This window comes from Peromyscus californicus, unplaced genomic scaffold, assembly GCF_007827085.1.
Source record: "Peromyscus californicus insignis strain IS unplaced genomic scaffold, ASM782708v3 Scaffold_3__1_contigs__length_106647218, whole genome shotgun sequence".
Lineage (NCBI taxonomy): Eukaryota > Metazoa > Chordata > Mammalia > Rodentia > Cricetidae > Peromyscus > Peromyscus californicus.
In genome coordinates this window covers 22,060,661-22,081,203 of record NW_026294551.1, presented here as the reverse complement: position 1 = coordinate 22,081,203, position 20,543 = coordinate 22,060,661, and the positions used below count along the sequence as shown (strand labels likewise).

Genomic DNA, 20,543 nt, shown 5'->3' with positions numbered 1-20,543 from the left:
TGAAGACCTGCTGGGTAAAGTCACGAGGAACCTGAAAATGGGCTCCTACACTGGGTATGAGAATTTTATGTGAGGGTCTGGAGAGATGACTCAGCAGCCAAGAATCCTTGATGTTTTTATAGAGGACCTGGGTTTGGTTCCCAGCACCCACATAGCAGCTCTCAACTACCTGTAACTCTGGTTTCAAAGAATTCACAATCTTCTTCTGGCCTCTGGAGGCATTTGCATACACATGGTCCACATACACACATGCAGATGCACACAGATAACATAGAATAAATACATAAATATTTTAAAATGAATTTTATTTGGGAGTTGATCCAGGGAGCCAAATGATAAAATGGGCAAGGGAGGGAAGGATGGAGGGAAGGAAGGAGAGCTGGTAGGAAGAATATTAAACACTGGATTACTCCTGTGGGCTACAGTCTCACCCTTTCAGGAGATTGTGCAAGATATACCTCAGATCATGAGACAATGATCTTTGCTCATTTGCTCCTGTTCCTGAAGGAGCCACTCTGGGAGCATCACCTACGCTTTCAGCCCATGCTGTACCATGGTCCAGCACACAAGACGGGCTGAGATACAGGAAGCCACCAAGGTGCATCAGAACTCCTCAGCAGTGTCAAGTAGGGTAGGCTGAAGGGACAGTCAGTCATAGGGCACTGCTGGGTTCTGCTGTACGCCAAAGCCTCCACCTTAATACCAGCCAATGAGTCCAAGGCCTCCCTAAGGCCAGTGGCTCTGATGGGCCAATATTATGTGATGTCCAGTCCAGGGCTCAACATCTAGAGATACCCCCAAGGAAGGAATGAGGAGGCAAAGGGAAGCCTGGCGATGGTTGCCTTGGTTAGGAGATCACCCTCTTCTGCAGGAGCTGGGCCAGGTGTCTGAGCCTGAGGACCCGAGGCATTTCAGGAGGGAAGGAGGCGGGGCAGGTTGCTAGTGCTTCCCGGAGTACTCTGAAGCTCCCTGGCCCCACCAGATGAACTTTGGCAGGACCCACACTGCCCCTGAACCGCAAGGACTTGTAGTGAGGGGAGGCTTCCTGAAGGCAGTGGTCAAGCTAGGAGCAGAACAGTGGGGTGAGACTACCCTGCGGTGGATAGCACGTGTACGAGATGTGCATGACCATGCCCAAGGCTACCTGCACTTAGGACTTTGGTGTGGAAGTGTGTGTTGTAGGACCCATGCCCCCTTCCCAGATTCCCTGAAGAGGGGTCCCCCTCCTCGGTACCCCTCTCCCTGAACTCCCTCATCTCCAGGACAACCGGGGAGGGCTTGTAGAGCAAAAGAGACTTAGAATCAGACTCTGCTCTCATCTTTTACCTTGTCTCGATTTTCCTCTGACAGATTCCTCAATCCCCTCAGCTCCACGAACACCTCGTAGTGTGGGGCAGAACCGTCACAGGAGTCTGAGGACAAAGCCACCCGTACACTTCCTGAGGACAAGGTGGCTGCCAGAGCCGCCAGCCTCTGCCTTCACATCTTCCCTATTCTAAGGTTCAGGGAGTGGAGAAACGATTCTTGGTGGCAAGTAGCAAATAGAGGGAAACCTAGAACCCACTCCTGAATATGAGACAGATCAGGAATGAAAAGTGGGTGGAGACTGTAGTGGGGGGGGATGGGCGTTAGATAGAGAGAGGGGCTTTTGTTAGGAATAGTAGAGAAGACGGTGTGTGTTGAGGATCCTTCCTAGATGTCTCTGGTCAGGGTGAACATGGGTTGGGGGAAAGCCAGACCCAAGAAATTACCCAGAATGCTGCTCTCCACACAGGCATGGTCCAACAGCTTGGCCCCTGGCCACTGCTCCACTGCTTGGGCCAGGGCCGCAGAGAATAAATTCTCATCAGTAACTTCTCCTCGAACACTCAGGGTCTGTCCCAGCCTGAAGGAAGGAGGAGGAGGGAGTGGACCCAGAGGCACAGGGACAGCCCCTTGGCATCCCCGGGGGTCACCTACCTGCAGGTGAACTTGACAACAGGACACTGATTGTAGGCACCAACCACCTGTACCACATCTCCCAGGCGGCACCTGATGATGAGTGGGGTTGGGTAGAAGAGTGAGCTTGTGTCCCCTCCCAAAGGGCGGGACATCAGAGGTGACAGGGGCCAGTAGAGGATCACCTGGTCAGGCCGGCATGGTCAGTCAGCACCAGCTCATACTCTTCCTCCCTCTGGACATCAGTAAGAAGGAGAGTGGAGGGCGCCTCCTCTTGGGTTCCTGCCTTGATTGGAAGCAGCTCAATAAAGGGGACTCCAGGGGGAAGAAGGTAGAATCCTTGGGGTTGCTCTGGCCACAGGTTTAGGGCTATCACCCCTATAGAGAGCAAAAAAAAATCTTCTTGTTGTCAACCACCTTGTGGTGCATCCCCTCCTGCCAGGCACCAGCAGAACACAATGCCTCACTCTGGACAACAGGCCCAGCTCATATGAGCAGCTGGTCCTCCTGCTCCAGCTTTTCTGGACACCCCCAGGTCCAGCCTGCTCCCTCCTGGTCTTGACTGGGTAGAGGCAGGCAGAGATGTGGTTCCACAGGGATCAGACATGAAAGCAAATCCTGGTACCACAGGAGTCTGTGGTGTGAGAGGCTGTGTCTCAGTGAACCTTAGCATGCTGAGCTGTCAGTCAGAGCTAGTAACCCATACCATCCTGGGGCGTTGAGAAGGAGTCAAGAAGACAGGTGTATGTGGCTCAAAGCACGGTAGCTAGCTGTGTGACCTCTGCCCCCGGCCCCACCTGCATCCAATCCCCACATCAAGCTGACCTCCAGAGGCCGCATAGGCAGGAGAGAAGAAGGCCAGCCCTTGGCACCACAAGGCCCTAAGGGCAGCCACAGCTTCTGCCTGGCCTCCTGCATCCAGAGTCACCACCACCTGCAGCTTTGGCCAGAGCCGAAGGGCCAATCCTCGGGGTCCCTGCTCCAGGGCTTCCTGCAGTTCGGCTGCTCTTCTGGGAAGAGGCGTTGTTCCTAGGTTCCCGGCTGCTATGGCCTCAGCCAGATCTTCACCATCTGCCTCCAGGCCCACAAAGACATCCAGGAGCTCTCCTGCAGTCCTGGCCTCCAGTGCCCTCAGCCCTGGGGATACCAGTGCCTCCAGCAGCAGGGTCCGAGTGTCCTTGGCTCCAAGGGGGCTTACCCGGCCCAGGGCGTGCCCGAGCCAGGGGACAGGGCTGGGCCATGGGGATGTAGGGGTCACACAGGCAGTGCTTCCTGGAGTCAGCACTTCTGGGTAGGCCTTGTTTAGGGTTACTAGACCCAGCAGGGTGGCCTGGAGGGATATAAGAGGGACTGTCACTCACACTTCATAATCAGACCCCAACTACTACTATGGGCTTTCTTTGCCCATCCTTCGGCAAGGGTTTTCTGCTGTGGGGTGGGGGTGCCTCTGTTTACCTGCAGAGATGCCTCTCCATGGTACTGGGGTAAAGCAGGGGGCAGGTGCTTCTCTTCACTTTCTTCCCCCTGGGCTTGGCTGGTTTTGGTCAGTGGGAGATGATTCCGGAAGGTGTTCATGTCTGTAGCCCCCCAAAATACCAGAAACTCCTCAGGAAGTGAGAAGAATGTGGAGACTCTTGAGGAAGGAACCCAGAAAGGGCATGGGAAGTGGGGTGAGGGCTAGAGCCGGGTCCAGCAAAGGAAAATCCATCTCAACAGGAGAATCAGACATGGGTCATGGTAGGACTCTGGGTCGGGCCACAGAGTATTGGTAGTAAATGAAGGGGCCTTTGTGTTCTAGAATCTGTCTTGTGGGATTTCTTTTTTTTCCCCCTCTTTGGGTCACCTCCCCCGGGTGTCAGAAACACACCTGTATCCCCCCTGGGGAGACAGCAGGGACTCTGGGCTCTCTTCAGACACCACATGAGTGCCCGCTGCTGGCTCTGGCCCACGTGCCGCGTGCTCTCTTCCAGTTTTCGCTGCTGCCAGGCGGCTGCCCAGCCCAGTGCCCCCCAGGCCACCTGGTGCTGGAGGCGGGTCAGCCAGGATGGCCTGGCATCCCGAGACCTCTGCTGCCACAGCATGGCCAATGGGGGCAGCAGCAGCAGCGGCAGCAGCAGCAGCCATAGCAGCAGCATCTCCAAGTAGCTCCTGGGAGAAGAATGGAACAGAGTGGAGTCTGAGGGGATAACCATGTCTTCCCCGACACTCCGCTGTACACAGAAAACCGAGGAAGAAGTCAGTGGGAGGAAGCCAGGCCCTGCTGGGCAGGCAATATAGAAGAGAGACAGACCCTCGAGATTCTGGGGTCCTACTGACAGGCACCCTCGAGTCCCCAGCCCTGTAGCTGGAAGAACTGCTCGACCAGCTCCTCCCTGGGAAGGCACAGAGAGGGCTGGGCAAGACGTATGACATCTTACCCGCTCCCAAGTGACTTTACTTTCTCTCGGGATCTTCCCTGTCCTGGTCCCCTTTCCCCCTAGAGTCTTGGGTATATATGCACCTGTCACAGCCCACTTCTGTCTACTTTCAGCACCCCAGATCCCTCAAGATCCCTCAGTGTCTCTGGTTTCTGAACACAGCAATCCAGAAAGTTGAAGAGATGACTTTAAAGGGTAGGGTTTGGACAGGAAATCCGGCCTGACTGGGCGGATCCTGGGGGCGGGGGCGGGGGGGGGGGGGGGTGCTCTTAAAGGAACAGGTCACCCAAAGGATGACAAGTTGGGTGCGGGCTCAGGTTGGCAGATGAGGGAGTTAGGGCCAGGGTAGCAAGATCTCAAGAAAGAGAAAAGAGTGTTTGCACTCCATCCTGGAACAGGCTCAGACTTGAGAACAGCTGAAAACCACAGGGGCAGAGGTGTGGGTGTGCACACCTGTCATCCCAGCCCTCACGGATGTGGCAGCAAGAGGATTGGGAGTTAAAGGTCATCCTCAGCCATAGTTATAGTTGAAGGCCAGCCAGAGCTATGTGGAGATCTTGTCTTAAAAAAAAAAAAATCGTACAGGGTGCCGTGGGCCACACAGCGTTTGGGAGGCTGGGGAAGAAGATTGAAGTATGTTCCCAGACTAGTCTGGGCTCCGTAGCCTGATACTGGTGTAAAGAATAAACAATAGCCAGGCATTGTGGTGGTATTGTGTTCCCCAAAATATTGTGCATGCTAATAAACTTATCTGGGGTCAGAGAAGAGAACAGCCACAATATTAAACATAGAGGATAGGCAGTGGTAGCACACGCCTTTAATCCTAGCATTCCAGCGGCAGAAATCCCTCTAGATCTCTGTGAGTTCAAGGCCACATTGGAAACAGCCAGGCATGGTGACACATGCCTTTAATCCCAAGAAGTGAGCCTTTAATCCCAGGGAGTGATGGCAGAAAGCAGAAAGGTATATAAGGCGTGAAGACCAGGAACTAGAAGCATTTGGCTGGTTAAGCTTTCAGGCTTTCGAGCAGCAGTTCAGCTGAGATTCATTCTGAATGAGGACTCAGAGGCTTCCAGTCTGAGGAAACAGGACCAGCTGAGGATCCGGCAAGGTGAGGTAGCTGTGGCTTGTTCTGCTTCTCTGATCTTCCAGCATTCACCCCAATAACTGGCCTCAGGTTTGATTTTTTATTAATAAGACCATTTAAGATTCCTGCTACAAGGCATTGTGGTGCATACTTTTAATTCCAGCACTCAGGAGGCAGAGGCAGGTGGATCTCTGTGAGTTTGAGGCCAGCCTGGTCTACAGAGTGAGTTCCAGGCTGTACTGAGTAACCCTGTCTCGAAAAATTGGGGGAAAAAGGAAAAAGAAAAGAAAAGAAAGAAAATGACTTTCATCTTTGCAGTTGTTAAACCCAAATGCTATGTGTGTCACAGGCAATCTGCTAAGAAATCTCAAAGACAGATCTTGCCCTTTTATACAGACAAGCAGATGCAGTCTATTATCCAATGGCCAGTCCTTTAGGTACGATGACCCCACAGCACTGTTTGTCATATATAGTTTGGTCAAATTTACCTGTGACTGAGTTTACTCACTGACTTTATCTCAAGGAAAAACACACTTGAAATATTTATTTAGTTCACTTTTATTTTAGTTTTTATTTTATGTGCATTGGTGTTTTGCCTGCATATGTGTCTGTGTGAGGGTGCTGGATCCCCTGAAATTGGAGTTACAGACTGTTGTGAGCTGCCATGTGTGGGCTGAGAATTGAACCCTGGTCCTTTGGTACTGTGTACAGTTTTTTGTTTTGTTTTCTTGTTTTTCGAGACAGGGTTTCTCTGTGTATCTCTGGCTGTCCTGGATCTAGCTCTGTAGCCCAGGCTGGCCTGGAACTCAGAGATCCACCTGGCTCTGCCTCCCGAGTGCTGGGATTAAAGGCGTGTGCCACCACTGCCCAGCAGTTTTTTTTTTTAAAGATTTATTTATTTATTATGTATACAGTGTTCCATCTGCACATATCCCTGCAGGCCAGAAGAGGGCACCAGATCTCATCACAGATGGTTGTGAGCCACCCTGTGGTTGCTGGGAATTGAACTCAGGACCTCTGGAAGAGCAGCCAGTGCTCTTAACCTCTGAGCCACCTCTTCTGCTTGCCCAGCAGTTTTTTGTTTCCTTAACTTTATGTTCAGAGATGATAAGGGCTTTTTCAGGGTTAGCCTAAGATGTATTGTACTTTAGTTTTAATTTTAGTATTACTTTAAAGAAAATTAAAAGTTTATTTTTAGGATACCCAAAGGGTTATAAAAAGTCTCAAAAAGGGGATTGATTTCCAGGCAAGTTTCCCACAAGGTGACCTGATGGCCTAGGGTGATATAGTGCACAGTAATGCTGGCTGGTCAGAGCGGTTACCCCTCTGCACAGAACTAGCAGGGCCTGAGGGACATTGGCACAGTGGGACAAGAAAGTCCAGTACTTTAGGGTCCAGCTCACCAGCTAGGGACAGAGGGAACTCTGGTCCTTTGGGAAAGCAGCCAGTACTCTTTACCACTGAGCCGTCTCTCCAGCCCCGAAATATTTATTTTTATTATGTGATTCTGTGTATCCCCATGTGTGCAGATGCCTGTGGAATCCAGAAGAAGGCTTTGGATCTTTTTGGAGACACACAATAGGAGTGACAAAAGTTCAGGTCGTCTGGAATGGCAGCCCTTAAGTGCTCTTGACTATGGGGCCAGCTCTCCACACCCCTCCCCTTCTTTTGAAACAGGGTCTCACATAGTCAAGGCTGACTTTGAACTTGATAGGTAGCTAAGAATGACTTTGAACTCTTGATCCTCCTGCCACTACTTCCAGAGTGCTGAGAGAGAGAGAAAGGGGATTTATTAGAATAGCTGATAGGCTGTGAGCCAGCTAGCCCAGCAACGGCTGGCCACCCACAGAAGGCCCAAGAATCCAGTGTTGTTCAGTCCATGAGTTGTCTCAGCTGCTTTTCAACATACACTGGAATCTGGAATCCCACAGAAGTGGGTCGGCTCTAATGCCAGTGAGGGAATGGACTTTGCCAGCAAGATGCTTTCCCACCCAGGAGCATCATGATTGCTGCTTCCGTTTTTCATTCCTGATCTTAGATGAGAGCATGAACTTTATCACCAGTGTGATGGGAGCTGGCAGGGTTTTGCATCTTTTGAAGAGGTCATACTGTTGCCCCCTCCCCTGCCCCCCCCACCAGGGTTTCTCGATGTAGTCCTGGCTGTCCTGGAACTCACTTTGTAGACCAGACAGGCCTTGAACTCAGAGATCCCCCTACCTCTGCCTCCCAAGTACTAGGATTAAGAGTGTATGCCACCACACCAGCTTTTCTTCTTTTTTTTTTAAAGGGGAGGTGTTTGAGACTGTGTCTTGCTACACAGCTCACATTGACCTTGAACTCGAAATCCTCTGTCTCAGTCTCCTGAATGCTAGGATTATAGGTGTGCACCATCATAGTCAACTCTTTCTGCCTTTGTTTGTGTGTTCGTTCCTTCCTTTCCTCTTTTCTTCCTTCCTTCCTCCCTTCCTTCCTGTCTCCTTCCTCCCTTCCTTTGGGATTACAGGTGTGCACACCAAAGTGACTCAAGTGTGTGTGTGTGTGTGTGTGTGTGTGTGTGTGTGTGTGTGTGTGTACATGAGTATGTGATTCACATGTGTGTAGTGGCCAGAGACCAATGTTGGGTGCTGATCACCAATTATTCTCCATCTTCATTTTTTTAAAAGATAATACCTGTCACTGAGCCTGGAGCCCACAGACTGGTCTAGGTTGTCGAGCCAGGTAGACTCCATAGACCCCTCTGTCTCTACCTCCGCAACCCTGGAACCATAGCCATGGGCCCTCACACCTGGCCTTTTACATTACATGGGTGCTGGGGATCCAGACTCTGGCCCTCACGCTTCTGCAGTAAACATTGTGCCAACTGACTCACCTCTCTAGCCTGTCTATTTTTAACTCTGCTGATACTAAAATAGACTTCCATACGATAAGCTCCTTCCAAATCCCTTACAGAGATAAAGCTAACTTTGTGGTGATGTACAGTTCCTTTTATATGCTGATGAATTCCATCTTCTAGCATGTGTTCAGGATGTCTGTGTCCGTCCTCATGAGTCATGTTGGTCTTGTGATGTCTTAGTCTGGTTTTGGCATGAGGACACTGTTGGTTCCATGGCCTGATCTACACATCTGAAAAGTTTGGGGGGCTGGAGAGACGACTCAGCGGTTAAGAACCCTTGCTGCTCTTGCAGAGGACCGGGTTCAGTTTCCTTTTGGTTCCAGGAGATGGGATGGCTTCTTGTGGTTGCTACAGGCCTGCAGCGCACACAGCGCACTTAAACACATGCGGGCAAAACACCCATACGCATAAAATTAAATAAATATTTTTAAAACTTAACATTTTCATTATTGTGGTTAAGTATATATGTGTATGATGTGTCCCCCAAGCCTCCACGTCCTGGGGCAGGCTGGTCCCCTGGCTCTGGAATAGAGAGACCAAAGAACAGCAAAACAGCCTCAAACTAGAAACATCATGTCCTTGAGAACAGCTACAGGGAGAAACCATTTCCAGCAGAGGTTACCATAGCTCATTTCATGGTTAAAAAAAAAAAAGCCTAAATTTTTGAGAAGTTCATTGATTGAGAATAAGGTCAATGAATGAGGTCAATCAGGAACTCCATTTGACTGCATCAGTCTTCCCACTCCATCTCTGCTGAACGTTTTTATTTGGTTGGTTGTTTTTTTTTCTTTTTCTTTTCTTTTCTTTTTTTTTTTTTTTTTGGTTTTTCGAGACAGGGTTTCTCTGTGTAGTTTTGGTGTCTGTCCTGGATCTCGCTCTGTAGCCCAGGCTGGCCTGGAACTCACAGAGATCCACCTGGCTCTGCCTCCTGAGTGCTGGGATTAAAGGCGTGTGCCACCACTGCCCGGCTGGTTGGTTTTTTTCAAGACAGGGTTTCTCTGTGCAGCTTTGGAGCCTGTTCTGGAAACTCACTCTGTAGATCAGGCTGGCCTCGAACTTACAGAGACTCAAACTCACAGAGATCTGCCTCCCTCTGCCTCGAGTGAGTGCTGAGATTAAAGGCATGCACCAGTCCCGCCCAGCTCTACTGGACGTTTTTAGGCTTCCAGTTTGACGACGTTCCCTCCGTGTGCTCTCTCAATCAGCTACTCCCGTTATCTCTGCCAGATGCTATAAACTCCTGACTTGATGTTTGATATGTATCTGCTCCTCATTATTCTATCATTTGCTTTTGCTTGCTATAACTGAATAAGCTCATTCAAACTTCCAAGTACAGCTGTTGTAGCTCAGCTAGTGCAGAACACGTGGTCTCTATCCTAGGATGGACTTGAACATGTTACTTCTGATCCTCCTGCCTCCACCTCCCAAATGCTGGCATTAGAAGCATATTCTCACCACACCTGGTTACGTACTGCTGGGAATCAAACGCAGAGCCTTGTGCATACTAAGTAAGTACTCAGTCAATTGAGCGACATCCTCAGCACCTAATGAGTGTTTTCAAAACGCATCCATACCCAGATCTATACTCTGAGCCTTTCGGCCATCTGTTTCCCTTTCTTCCCTGCCATGCTCCCCCATCACCCCGGGAGAGGCATCTGTAATAGACAAAAAGATATATATTTTCTAACTTCTTCTGTGCCAGGGATCGAACCCAGAGCCTTCAGCACAAGAGGCGAGGGTTCTACCACTGAACTGCACAGTCCTAGCCCTTTGAGGAGCATAGAACTCTATCATCATTTTCCAAGCCTCAAACTTGAAATGAGTCTAGATTTCAACTGTCCTCCAATGTTGGTTATTACGTTCATGACTACACTTCAGACCTAGGGCTGTGGGTCCCCAGATGGCACCATCTTCTCTTGCTTGAACTACTGAAAAGGTCTGCCAGCTTCCCCTCACCACTTGTTCTGTCTTCCTTCAAGCTACATACACTGGGGCTACAGTGGATCTATCTTAAAAAACAAAAAACAAAAACAAAAAGCCAAAAAACATTTGAGCTGGGTGGTGGTGGCATATGCCTTTAATCCCAGCACTCAGGAGGCAGAGCCAGGCAGATCTCTGTGAGTTCAAGGCCAGCCTGGTTTACAGATTGAGATCTGGACAGGCACCAAAACTACACGGAGAAACCCTGTCTTGGAAACAAAAAAACAAACAAACAAAAAACCCATTTGTTTGTTTTTATCTTTTGTGTATGAATGTTAGCCTACATGAATGTACATGCACCACGTGTATGCCTGGTGCCCGTGGGGGCCAGAAGAAGGTATTGAATCTCCTGGAACTGGAGTCATACATGGTTGTTAGCTACCATGTGGGTGCTGGGGACTGAATCTAGGCCTTCTGCAAGAGTGTTCTTGTTTTTTCTTTTTCTTTTTCTTTTTTTCTTTCTTTTTTTTTTTTTTTTTTTGCTTTTTGTGTTGGTTTTATGCGGCGCAATGTTATTCATTAATTCATAGATTTTGTGATCATGATGCACACAAATTAACAAATTACGTGATCACACAGTGCATGGATTACATAGGACGCAAGGCCCTTTACTTGGCTAATGGACTGTGCATGTGCGGTCATGTAGCAACATTTTGAGACAGGGTTTCTCTGTGTATCCCTGGCTGTCCTGGAACTTGCTCTGTAGACCAGGCTGGACTCAAACTCACAGAGACCCACCTACTTCTGCCTCCCAAGTGCTGGGATTAAAGGTGTGCGCCACCACCGCCTAGTCTCCTGTTCTTTTTTGAGATAAGGTCTCCTGTTACCTAGGCTACCCTTGTTATTATCTAGCCATTGATGGCCTTGAACTTCTGATCCTCCTGCCTCCACCTCCCAAGTGCTGGAATTACGGGCAAGTACCACCATGCCTAGCTTAAAGTAGGGTGTGCTGGCTAGTTTTATGTTATCTGGACACAAACTAGTCACTGGAGAGGAGAGAGCCTCAGTTGAGAAAATGCCTCAGTAAGATCAGGCTATAGGCAGGCTTGTAGTGTATTTTCTTAATTCATGATTGGTGGGGGAGGACCCAGCCCGTTGTGATTGGGGCTATCCCCGGACTGATGGTCCTGGGTTCTATAAGAATGCAGACTGTGCCGGGCGGTGGTGGCGCACGCCTTTAATCCCAGCACTCGGGAGGCAGAGGCAGGCGGATCTTTGTGAGTTCGAGGCCAGCCTGGTCTACAGAGCGAGATCCAGGAAAGGCGCAAAGCTACACAGAGAGACTCTGTCTCGAAAAACCAAAAAAAAAAAAAAAAAAAAAAAAAAAAAAGAATGCAGACTGAGCAAGCCATGGGCAGCAAGCCTAGCAGCATCCCTCCGTGGGTACTGTTTCCTGTCCTGACTTCCTTTGATGATGAACAGTGCTGTGGAGGTGTAAGTCAAATAAACCCTTTCCTCCCCAACTCACTGTTTGGTGTTTCATCACAGCAACAGCCACCCTGACTAAGACATAGGGTTTCTTAAAAGGGAAATCTGGTCATTCCAACTTGCTGAGATTTCATGTCCGACAATCTCACTCAGGCCAAGTTCAAGCCTTTAGTCAGGCCTCTGAGGTCCCTCAGTTCCCTGCCTTGCAGCCTCATCCCCATGCAAGAGACTTCTCACAGCATGGCCCCTGGCCCAAGATCTCCAGAGAACTTGTGAGGAGTGGGAAGTTTTGGCCTACATTGTACCCAGCCTTCCAGGAGATTCTGCCACACACTGAAGTTTCCAAGTCCACACACAATGCCTTGGCTCCAGCCCCCGCTCGCTTTCCTCTAAGCCTACACTTCGCTGCTCCCTTAGGCTGGATGCATTTTCCTCCCTAAACTCCTGTGTGTCCTGAGTTGGCCCACTACTCTGGAGACTGAGAAAGTGAGTTGAACAACAGCCTGAGACCTTGTCTCAAAAGAAAAAGAGGGCCGGGCATTAGGGGGCATAGCTAAGTGGTGGAGAGAGCTTCCTTAGCATGTTTGAGGCCCTAGGGGAAGAAAGGCCACCTTGGGCTTTCCATGGCTCTTCCTTCATGTTCTTTTATATTTCATAACGACCTGGGGTGGCAGGAACCAACATCCTGTTATCACCAGGCTCAGGGGAGGAATCCGAACACACTCAATTAGGGCTGACTCTCCATCAGGAAGAGAATGTAGAGAATCTGAGATGGCTATCAGTCCCATTTCCCAAACATTTTCCAGCAGGAAGAAAAGCCGCCCCTGTCTGCCATCAAAGCCCATGGCGTGTCATCTCAGGCTGTTGACTCCCAACTAGTTCCCCTTCTTAGGGTCACGCTGATGACTGAGAACTTTTTCCTGTTAAAGCCACCCTCCCTTGACACATGATGGAAAGGAAACAGGACTCAATGTTGTCCTTCAGAAGACTCCTTTATTGTAACATAAAATACACAATTTTGTGGCTGCCCCAATTTATACACAATACTTTTTGGTGGCTATATACTAATCTGCCTCGACACTAAAATATGTATCTGAAATAACATGTTAAAAAGAAAAATTACAGAAGAATATTTTCATTGTCAGAGAGAGCCACTTTGAATCTTCTTCCACCCCGACAAAGCCCCACACACGCCACACCCCAAAGCTGAGACCTTTCAGGACTCACGTGTGGGTCTGTGAGCAGGCAAGAAGCGGGTGGAGACCTGCCCTGGCCTCGTCTTTGTGTGCAGGAGTCGGGCAGAGAGAGAGAGAGAGACCGGCATGCAGACAGGTAACACAGCTTCCAGTTCAAAGCCTCTCCCATCTCCAGGTACAGCCCCAGTAAAACCCAGGGGAGCGAAGCGACCGTGTAGAAGCCTTACTCAGGCACGTTCTTCTCCAACTCAACTCGAGAGTAAGCTTGGAACCTTCTAGGGGTGCCAGGCTGCTCTCTTATCCCCATGCTCTGGGGCCGTGTCCACAATAAATCTAGAAGTGCATCAAGTCCACACCCTTGGGAGGGTTACCGGGACAAACAGGCCACAGGACAGGTGGGGAAGAGTCCCATAAGCCTGGATTCCTCAAGCAGCTCCAGCCTTCTCCTGAGGGGGCAGGGAGGGGCCTCAGGCCTCCTCCATCCAGCGAGCACCTGAGGCAGAGAGGCCACCTCCAGGCATAGAAAAATCAGTGTACAAAACCAAGCCAAGGCAAGCAGCAGCTTTTAAAAAGTCATCTTCCAATAAATAATTTACGACACAGGAGTATTTTCCTTTAACAGTAAAACACTGATAAATTCAGAAGTTATTTTTGTAAAAAAAATAGGTTTATTTACTTGCATGTATAAAAATAAGGTTTTGGGGCCCTCCTCTCCTGGGTGTGGCTCTGCCCGTGTTTGGAGAGGAAGCCAAGAAGGGCTTTGCAGGCCTGCGTGGTAACCGCTCCCTGCCTGCCCCTCTCCCTGCCTGCCCTCTGCAGCCCCCTCCTTCCTTCTGGTGACACTCCAGCAGACTGGGGAAGAAAGTCATGCTGCAGCTTCCGTCTGGTTCCTAAAGCTTACCAAACTTCCCAGCAAACCTGCTGACTGCATTTCCCTAACTCCCAACAGCACCCAGCACCCCATAGTGGTGGCTGCCTGCGTGGCAAGCTGGCCCCAGGTACGGGTCACAATCCCTACCACCTATTCCTCAGGACACTCTGTGACACTGGAGGGAAAAGGGGTGACCTGGGTACAGAGGACCCAGGACTTGATACAGGAAGAGAGAACTTGATGTCAAATTAGGGTGCAAATGGGAAAAAACATAAAAAGACCTGATTTAGAAACAAAACCACCACTGGACATTTGCAGAAAGCCATTATCCACAAGCTTCTAGAAAAGCCTTGGATAATGTAGGCACAGGCAGGCTCGCCACAGCACAGAGTGGGAGAGGGTAGCACAGACGGGCCACGCCCAGTGTCTGGAGCCAGGACTGGGTACCGCACACCACGCTGGCAGAGCACAGGGCATCACCTGTAAGCCCCGAGCTGGGTGGCCCTCCTTCCTTTTCCATTATTTTGTTAAACATATCCACACGAGTACACACACATAAGCTGAGTGGCAATTCTAGAAACAGAGAGACTGAGGAAGCGGAGAACAAGGAGCCAATGTTGAGATGGGTTAAAGCGGTGGAAACAGCCACCACCCATCCAAAAACCTGCAACCACCTTTGCCCCAGTGCTCTTCATCCAGCTTCCCTTCCCATCCGTATGTGCAAAGGGGACAGGGGACTGGTGAGGCACTGGCTTTCTTCATCCACAGACAGTCATCGACATTTCAGAAGACAGGCGGAGACACTGATAGCTTGCTTGGACTATGGACTGCCTGGCCGAGGGAGGAAGGCTCCCCAGAGAGGAGGTGCTTTTTCCTCTCTTTGTCCTTTTCTTACTTGAACAGTCGCGTGTCAAAGTTCAGCCACCCTTAAGACACATGGCCAGGTTCCAGGGTGCAGGGGACTGACCGCCTTCTTACAGGAGGTGCAAACAAGCCCGGCCCCTGCCCTGGTACTGCAGCTTAGACTGGACAGCAAGGGGTGGGGGGGACACAACGTGCAAACTCACACATTCACACTCACACACACTCCCTTCACTGGTGCCACGATGCACAGAAACACTAAAGTCACAACTAGTATTAACACTTCACATTATGAGTATTGTTTCCAAAGAGAAGCGATTCATGGAATTAAAACATCCACAAGAAGTTCCTCCGCGAGGATGATGAAGCTGCAGGTGGCGAGGTCTGGTCATGACTGGGCATGAGGGATCCACTGACTGTCCATGGGCCGGCCTAAGAGTTCCTCCACGCGCCGCGCCACGTCCATCGTGTCTTCTAGATCGAAGTCCCCGTCAGTGTCAAGGACAGAGTCGGTGCTTCAGAGGGCAAGACAAACGGTTACCAGAGGTCACCTCAAACCCCACAACCCATCAGGTGAGAGATCTGGGCTGTCCCTTCCACCTAGGTCCTCACTGGAAGGATCCCCTGATACCTTTGCTGGCTAGGTCTGCAGAGACTCAGTTCTCAGTACCCATCCTAGCTGCCCACATCTACATTGCACCCATTCCTTAAACACAGAGTAGCAAATCTCCATCTTCAGAGAAGACGAGCAGATGCCATTTGCTCATGGGCACTTGATGCTTCAAATATCAGATGGACTCTCCCCCTCCCCCAGGCCAGAGCCTGGACCTAGGCTGGGTGAGGTCAGATCCAGAGAACCTTCAGGTTCCTTTGACCCCCACTCCAGGCCTTAGGAAGTCCAGCCTAAGGCAAGGCCCCAGTACCTCCCCATATGCCTCCGAGAGCACGACCTACTTCTGTGAGTACATGTTGTAGTGAGCCTGGGGGCACACTACTGGGGAGGGAGCCTGGTCCATGTAGGTGGCGCCACCCCCCGCGTCTGCAGATGCGTTAGCAAACCTGTGGAAAAAGCAGAACAGTCTCAGCTGCGTGGACTGGAGGAGGGGACTGAAACACGGGAGGTGGGACTCCAGGGGCCTGGCCACAGCATGATGGAACTCAGTTCCTTCTCAAAGGCTAAACTGGGTTTACCAGGGGGTTAGGGATGCTGGACTCAGCAGCAGAGAGTGGTGGGTACTGGGGAAAGGACACAGAGAGGAGGGAGAGGCACCGGGAGAAGAGAGCTGGGCCCCGGACACTTACTCAGGGACCACTTGCTTGATCTGCGGCTTCACGTATCCGTCAGCTGCTTTGGCTGCGGGGAGAAGAACCAGAGTCCTCAGAGGCACCTCCCTCAAGAACCCGTCTTTTCTTGGATTAGGACACAGCCACCCAACCTTAACTCAGGACACAACATGGCATGCAACGTTTCTGTCTGCTGAGAGGCCTGCTGGAGATGTGCAGCACTAAAACCACAAATCAGCCGCCTTCCAGGTCGGCTGACGTGATTTAGAAAGTCGGGTACAGAGAGAAGACGGGTACTCCCATGCACATCGAGTCAACTCCTGGTGCTGTATATTTGTGAAAATAACTTCCTTTTCTTTTGAGACACGATCTCACTATGTGGGCCAGGCTGGCTGGGAACTCTCCATGTAGTTCAGGCTGGCTTCAAACTCAGAGATCTGCCCGCCTCTGCCTTAGGAGTTCCCAACTATGTCGGACTCTTTTCGTCTGTCCTGAGGACTGAACCGAGGGCATCGCACACACTAGACAAAGGCTCTACCACTAAGCTGTGTTCTCAGCCCTCTTTTCTCTTTTGCTTTTGAGACAGTGTCCCACGAAATTGTACAAAGATGGCTTTGAACTCACTCTCTACCCCAAGCAGGCGCTGTACTCTGGATCCTCCTGTCTCAGCCTCCCAAACTGAGTTTATATGCCTGTAAAAGCTTTAAAAATTCATGGTTGGAACAGGCAAGATAGCTGAGTAGTAAAGGCTCTTGTCTTGAGCCTGATGACACAAGTTCCATCCCCAGGACCCACAGAGTGGGAGCAGACTGCAGGCTCCTGTACGTTGTCCCCTGACTTCCACATTCGCACCATGGCATATGCGTGCATTACACACCCACCCCCACACACACATACACACACACACACACACAGAGGAAAAAGACAGATAGATTAGGTTTCTATGGAAATCACAAGTCTTTGCACTTGAGAAAATAAAACTTAAATAACAGAGAAAACACTTTCTATATAGATATATGAATAAAGTATTATATATTTTCTTATATGTATGTGTGTGTGTACACATGTTCATGTGTATGCATATGAATGTGCATATGTGTGCCCGTGCATGTGGAGGACAGAGGACACCTTGGGCGTCATTCCTTAGGCATCACCCACCTTTTTTTTGTTTTTGAGACAGGGTCTCTCTTTGGCCTGGAACCCAATGAGTAGGCTAGGCTGGCTGGCCAACAAACCTCAGAGATCCACTGTCTCTGCCTCCTTAACACTAGGATTACAAATGTGTGCCACACTGCCGGGCTTTTGCTTTTTTTTTTTTTTTTAAAGTGTGGGCTCTAGGTATCAAACTCACAGCAAGTACTCTACTGACTGAATGATCTCCTCTGCCTCAGGTAAGTATATTTCTCTATTAAAAAATATAACTTCAAAAGGAAAATAAGGAAGAAACACAAACATGCTTTTTACAGAAAAAAATTACAGATGGTGGTTGAAGAATCTAAGTGCAGGAGCTAAGGCAAGCTGAAACCTTGGCTTGGCCATGTCCCAGTCGTGTGACCTTTGGCAAATTATTTTATTTCTCAGTGCCTCAGTTTCCTTTTATGTAAAACAGGAGTAACAGTCACACTTCAGAGAGCTGGATTAAATGAGATACTGTGGTGGTTTGAATAAAAATGGCCCTCACAGGCTCATGTATTTAAATGCTTGGTCATCAGGGAGTAGAACTGTTTTAAAGGATTAGAAAGATTAGGAGATGTGGTGGTTGGAATAAAAATGGCCCCCATAGGCCCCCAGGGAGTGGCACTATTAGGAGGTGTGGGCTTGTTGGAGTAGGTGTGTCCTTGAAGGAGGAAGTGTGTCACTGGGAGAGGGCTTTGAGGTCTCAGATGCTCAAGCCAGGTCCAGTGTGGCAGTCTCTTCCTGCCGCCTGAAGATCCAGATGTAGCCACTCTCAGCCACTCTCCGCACCATGTCTGCCTGTGTGCTGCCATGCCGATAATAGACTAAACCTCTGAACTGTCAGCCACCCGATTAAATACTTTCCTTTATAAGAGTTGCCATGGTCATGGTGTCTTTTCACAATAGAAACCGTAACTAAGGCAGGAGGTGTGGGCTTTGAGGTTTCAAAATTCCATGCCAGGCTCAGTCTCTCTCTCTCTGCCTGCAGATCAGGATGTAGCTCTCAGTTAATGCTCTAATGCCATGCTCGCTGCCATGATGATAATGGACTAAGCCTCTGAAACTGTAAGTCAGTCCTCAGTAAAATGCTTCCCTTTATTAAGAGTTGCCTTGGTCATGGTGTCTCTTCATCACAGCAATAGAACAGTGACTAAGATAGATACTACAGGAAACATGTTTAGGAAAATTCCTGGCACAAAGAGGCATTCAGCAAATGCTAACTATGTATTGTTCTGAATTATTACCATCATATGTAAAGGTTACCTAGAAATAGAAAAATATATGTAAGACCTATAAGGTAGTTTTTGTTTGTTTGGTTTTTTTTTTTTTGGTTATTTAAGACATGGTCTCTCTGTAGCTCTGGCTGTCTTAGAACTCACTCTGTAGACCAGGATGACCTCGAACTCAGATCAGCTTCTTCCTCCCAAGTGCTGGGATTAAAGGCATGTGCCACCACTGCTCAGCTATAAGGTATCATTTTTATGCCAACTAGACTGGCAAACATGAAATGGATGGCTCTCCTGTGGTTGGCAAGAGGACAGAAAAGCAGATGTCCAGCAGGTGTCTGTGGGGAAAGTGAATTTGGCCTTTTGAAGGCAATTTTGGAAAAGTGTATCAAAAAGCTGAAAAAGCATTAGCCCTTTGACCTAATTCTGCTTAGGAATTTATCCTAAGGAAATAGTTGAACAAGATACTGTGCTAGGTTATCTCAATCTCAGTCATAAGTGAAAATGAAATCAATTAACTAATAAGAATTTTAATTACCTAACCTTGAATATAGTACAGAGTCTACGTAATGGAATCCTATGCAATCATGAAGATTCACTCATGTGGCATGAATGCATTACTGACCTGTAACTTTTCTTTTTCCTTTTTCCCCCAAGACACAGTTTCACTGTGTAACCCTGGATGTCCTGGAACTCACTCTGTAGCCCAGGCTGGCCTCGAACTCACAGAGATCTGCCTGCCTCTGCCTTCCAAGTGCTGGGATTAAAGGTGTGCACCACCACCACCACCACCACCTGGCTCTGACCTGTAACTTTTTTTTTTTTTTTTTTTTTTTTAAACAATTTATTTATTTATTACGTACACAGTGTTCTGCCTGCATGTACATCTGCACACCAGAAGAGGGCACCAGATCTCATAATAGATGGTTGGGAGCCACCATGTGGTTGCTGGGAATTGAACTCAGGACCTCTGGAAGAACAGCCAGTGCTCTTATCCACTGAGCCATCTCTCCAGCCCCTGACCTGTAACTTTTGAGAGAGAGAGAGAGAGAGAGAGAGAGAGAGAGAGAGAGAGAGAGAGAAAGAGAGAGAGAGAGAATGTGTGTGTGTGTGTGTGTGTGTGTGTGTGTGTGTGTGTGTGTGTGTGTGTCTGAAATCAGGGCACAAAGGATAATGTAGGGCTGAACCTTTCACTCTGGCCTCCACTGCTGAAGTGCCCTGGCCTCAGCTCCTACCACCAGCATCCTGCTTGGCTGGAAGCAGCCTCCTGGCTCTGGGGAGCTTTTCGGCCACCCCAGCTGGACTTATTCTCTCAGCCTAGGATGTTTGCTCTCTAGATCTTTGCGAAGCCAGCTTCCTTACTTTGTTCAAGTCTCTTCACGGGTCACTTCCTCAGAAACCTCCCCTGAGCACTCTAGAGAAACGATGCCCGCTCCCCCGCACCTCGCCCCTCACATCTGCTGTAGTGCTTGCTCTTCAGCAAATCCACTGCTCAGTAAACACACGTCACTGTTGACTCACTTGCTGTCTCTGACCAGACTGTAGCCCCCACATCAGAAGCTCCCAAGTACCCGGGGAGAGAACAGAACACACATCTACAGAATGTTGAAGACTGCCACCAAGCTGTCTACAGAGGTTAACTTCCAGATGTGTGCGATGCCTTTCTTTCTGACAAATTTGTGTACTTCCTAACATTTTTACGATAATATGGAGTATTATTTTGGCCAGGAGTGGTATTGTGTGACTTCAGTCTCCGGCATCCAGGACATAGAGGCGTTTTCACCGACAAATACTGCATCTGCCCTGGGTATTTCTTGAACAGCAGTGAGGTGCTGTTTGGGTCTCGCACAGGAAAGAGATTTGCCCATCCATGCATGCACACATGTACACATACATACACATGTACGTACACACACATACTAGCAAAAACTCAAACAAAACCAAAAGTAAAGTCAGTACAAAATCCACCACAGATGGACACTCACCGGTGGCAGGCTCACACGGGACTGGCGTGTAATACTTAGAATATACTTCATCCTTCGGCCGGTCAGGAAACACGTATATGAGGTAATTCAAGTCCCCCAAGCGGTCAGCCAGGGACCGGATGGAGAAGTCTCTAGTGGTAAAAGGCATCAGGTTCCAAAACATTCTTTCCTCTAGATCAATAAAAAGAACAATCACATTCT

At 49.3% G+C, this 20,543-nt stretch overlaps 2 protein-coding genes across 6 annotated transcripts in view; both read right to left on the bottom strand.

The window, feature by feature from the left end:
- Window positions 1–288: 288 nt before the first annotated feature.
- Ghdc (GH3 domain containing) lies at window positions 289–4,549 on the bottom strand. 4 transcript variants are annotated; one of them, XM_052756346.1, is made up of 9 exons: window positions 4,439–4,549; window positions 3,806–4,086; window positions 3,394–3,515; window positions 2,764–3,268; window positions 2,124–2,316; window positions 1,960–2,031; window positions 1,752–1,885; window positions 1,327–1,412; window positions 289–1,063 (listed from the first exon to the last, which is right to left on the bottom strand). In XM_052756346.1, the coding sequence occupies exons 2-9, from the start codon at window positions 4,071–4,073 to the stop codon at window positions 848–850; spliced, it is 1,596 nt and encodes a 531-aa protein (XP_052612306.1). In that variant the 5' UTR covers window positions 4,074–4,086; window positions 4,439–4,549; the 3' UTR covers window positions 289–847. The 4 variants fall into 4 exon arrangements, with proteins under 4 accessions (XP_052612306.1, XP_052612307.1, XP_052612304.1 ...); XM_052756347.1 differs by having other exon boundaries at window positions 289–1,010; window positions 4,356–4,480; XM_052756344.1 differs by having other exon boundaries at window positions 4,356–4,479.
- An 8,167-nt stretch (window positions 4,550–12,716) lies between these two features.
- Window positions 12,717–20,543, bottom strand: part of LOC128121595 (signal transducer and activator of transcription 5B) — a 76,479-nt gene continuing 68,652 nt past the window's right edge. For both annotated transcript variants that reach the window (XM_052756391.1, XM_052756392.1), the window contains 4 exons: window positions 20,343–20,513; window positions 15,974–16,025; window positions 15,626–15,730; window positions 12,717–15,186 (listed from right to left, as the gene is read on the bottom strand). In XM_052756391.1, the coding sequence (XP_052612351.1) occupies window positions 15,060–15,186; window positions 15,626–15,730; window positions 15,974–16,025; window positions 20,343–20,513 (455 nt within the window). In that variant the 3' untranslated portion in view covers window positions 12,717–15,059. The remainder of the gene's footprint in view (window positions 15,187–15,625; window positions 15,731–15,973; window positions 16,026–20,342; window positions 20,514–20,543) is intronic.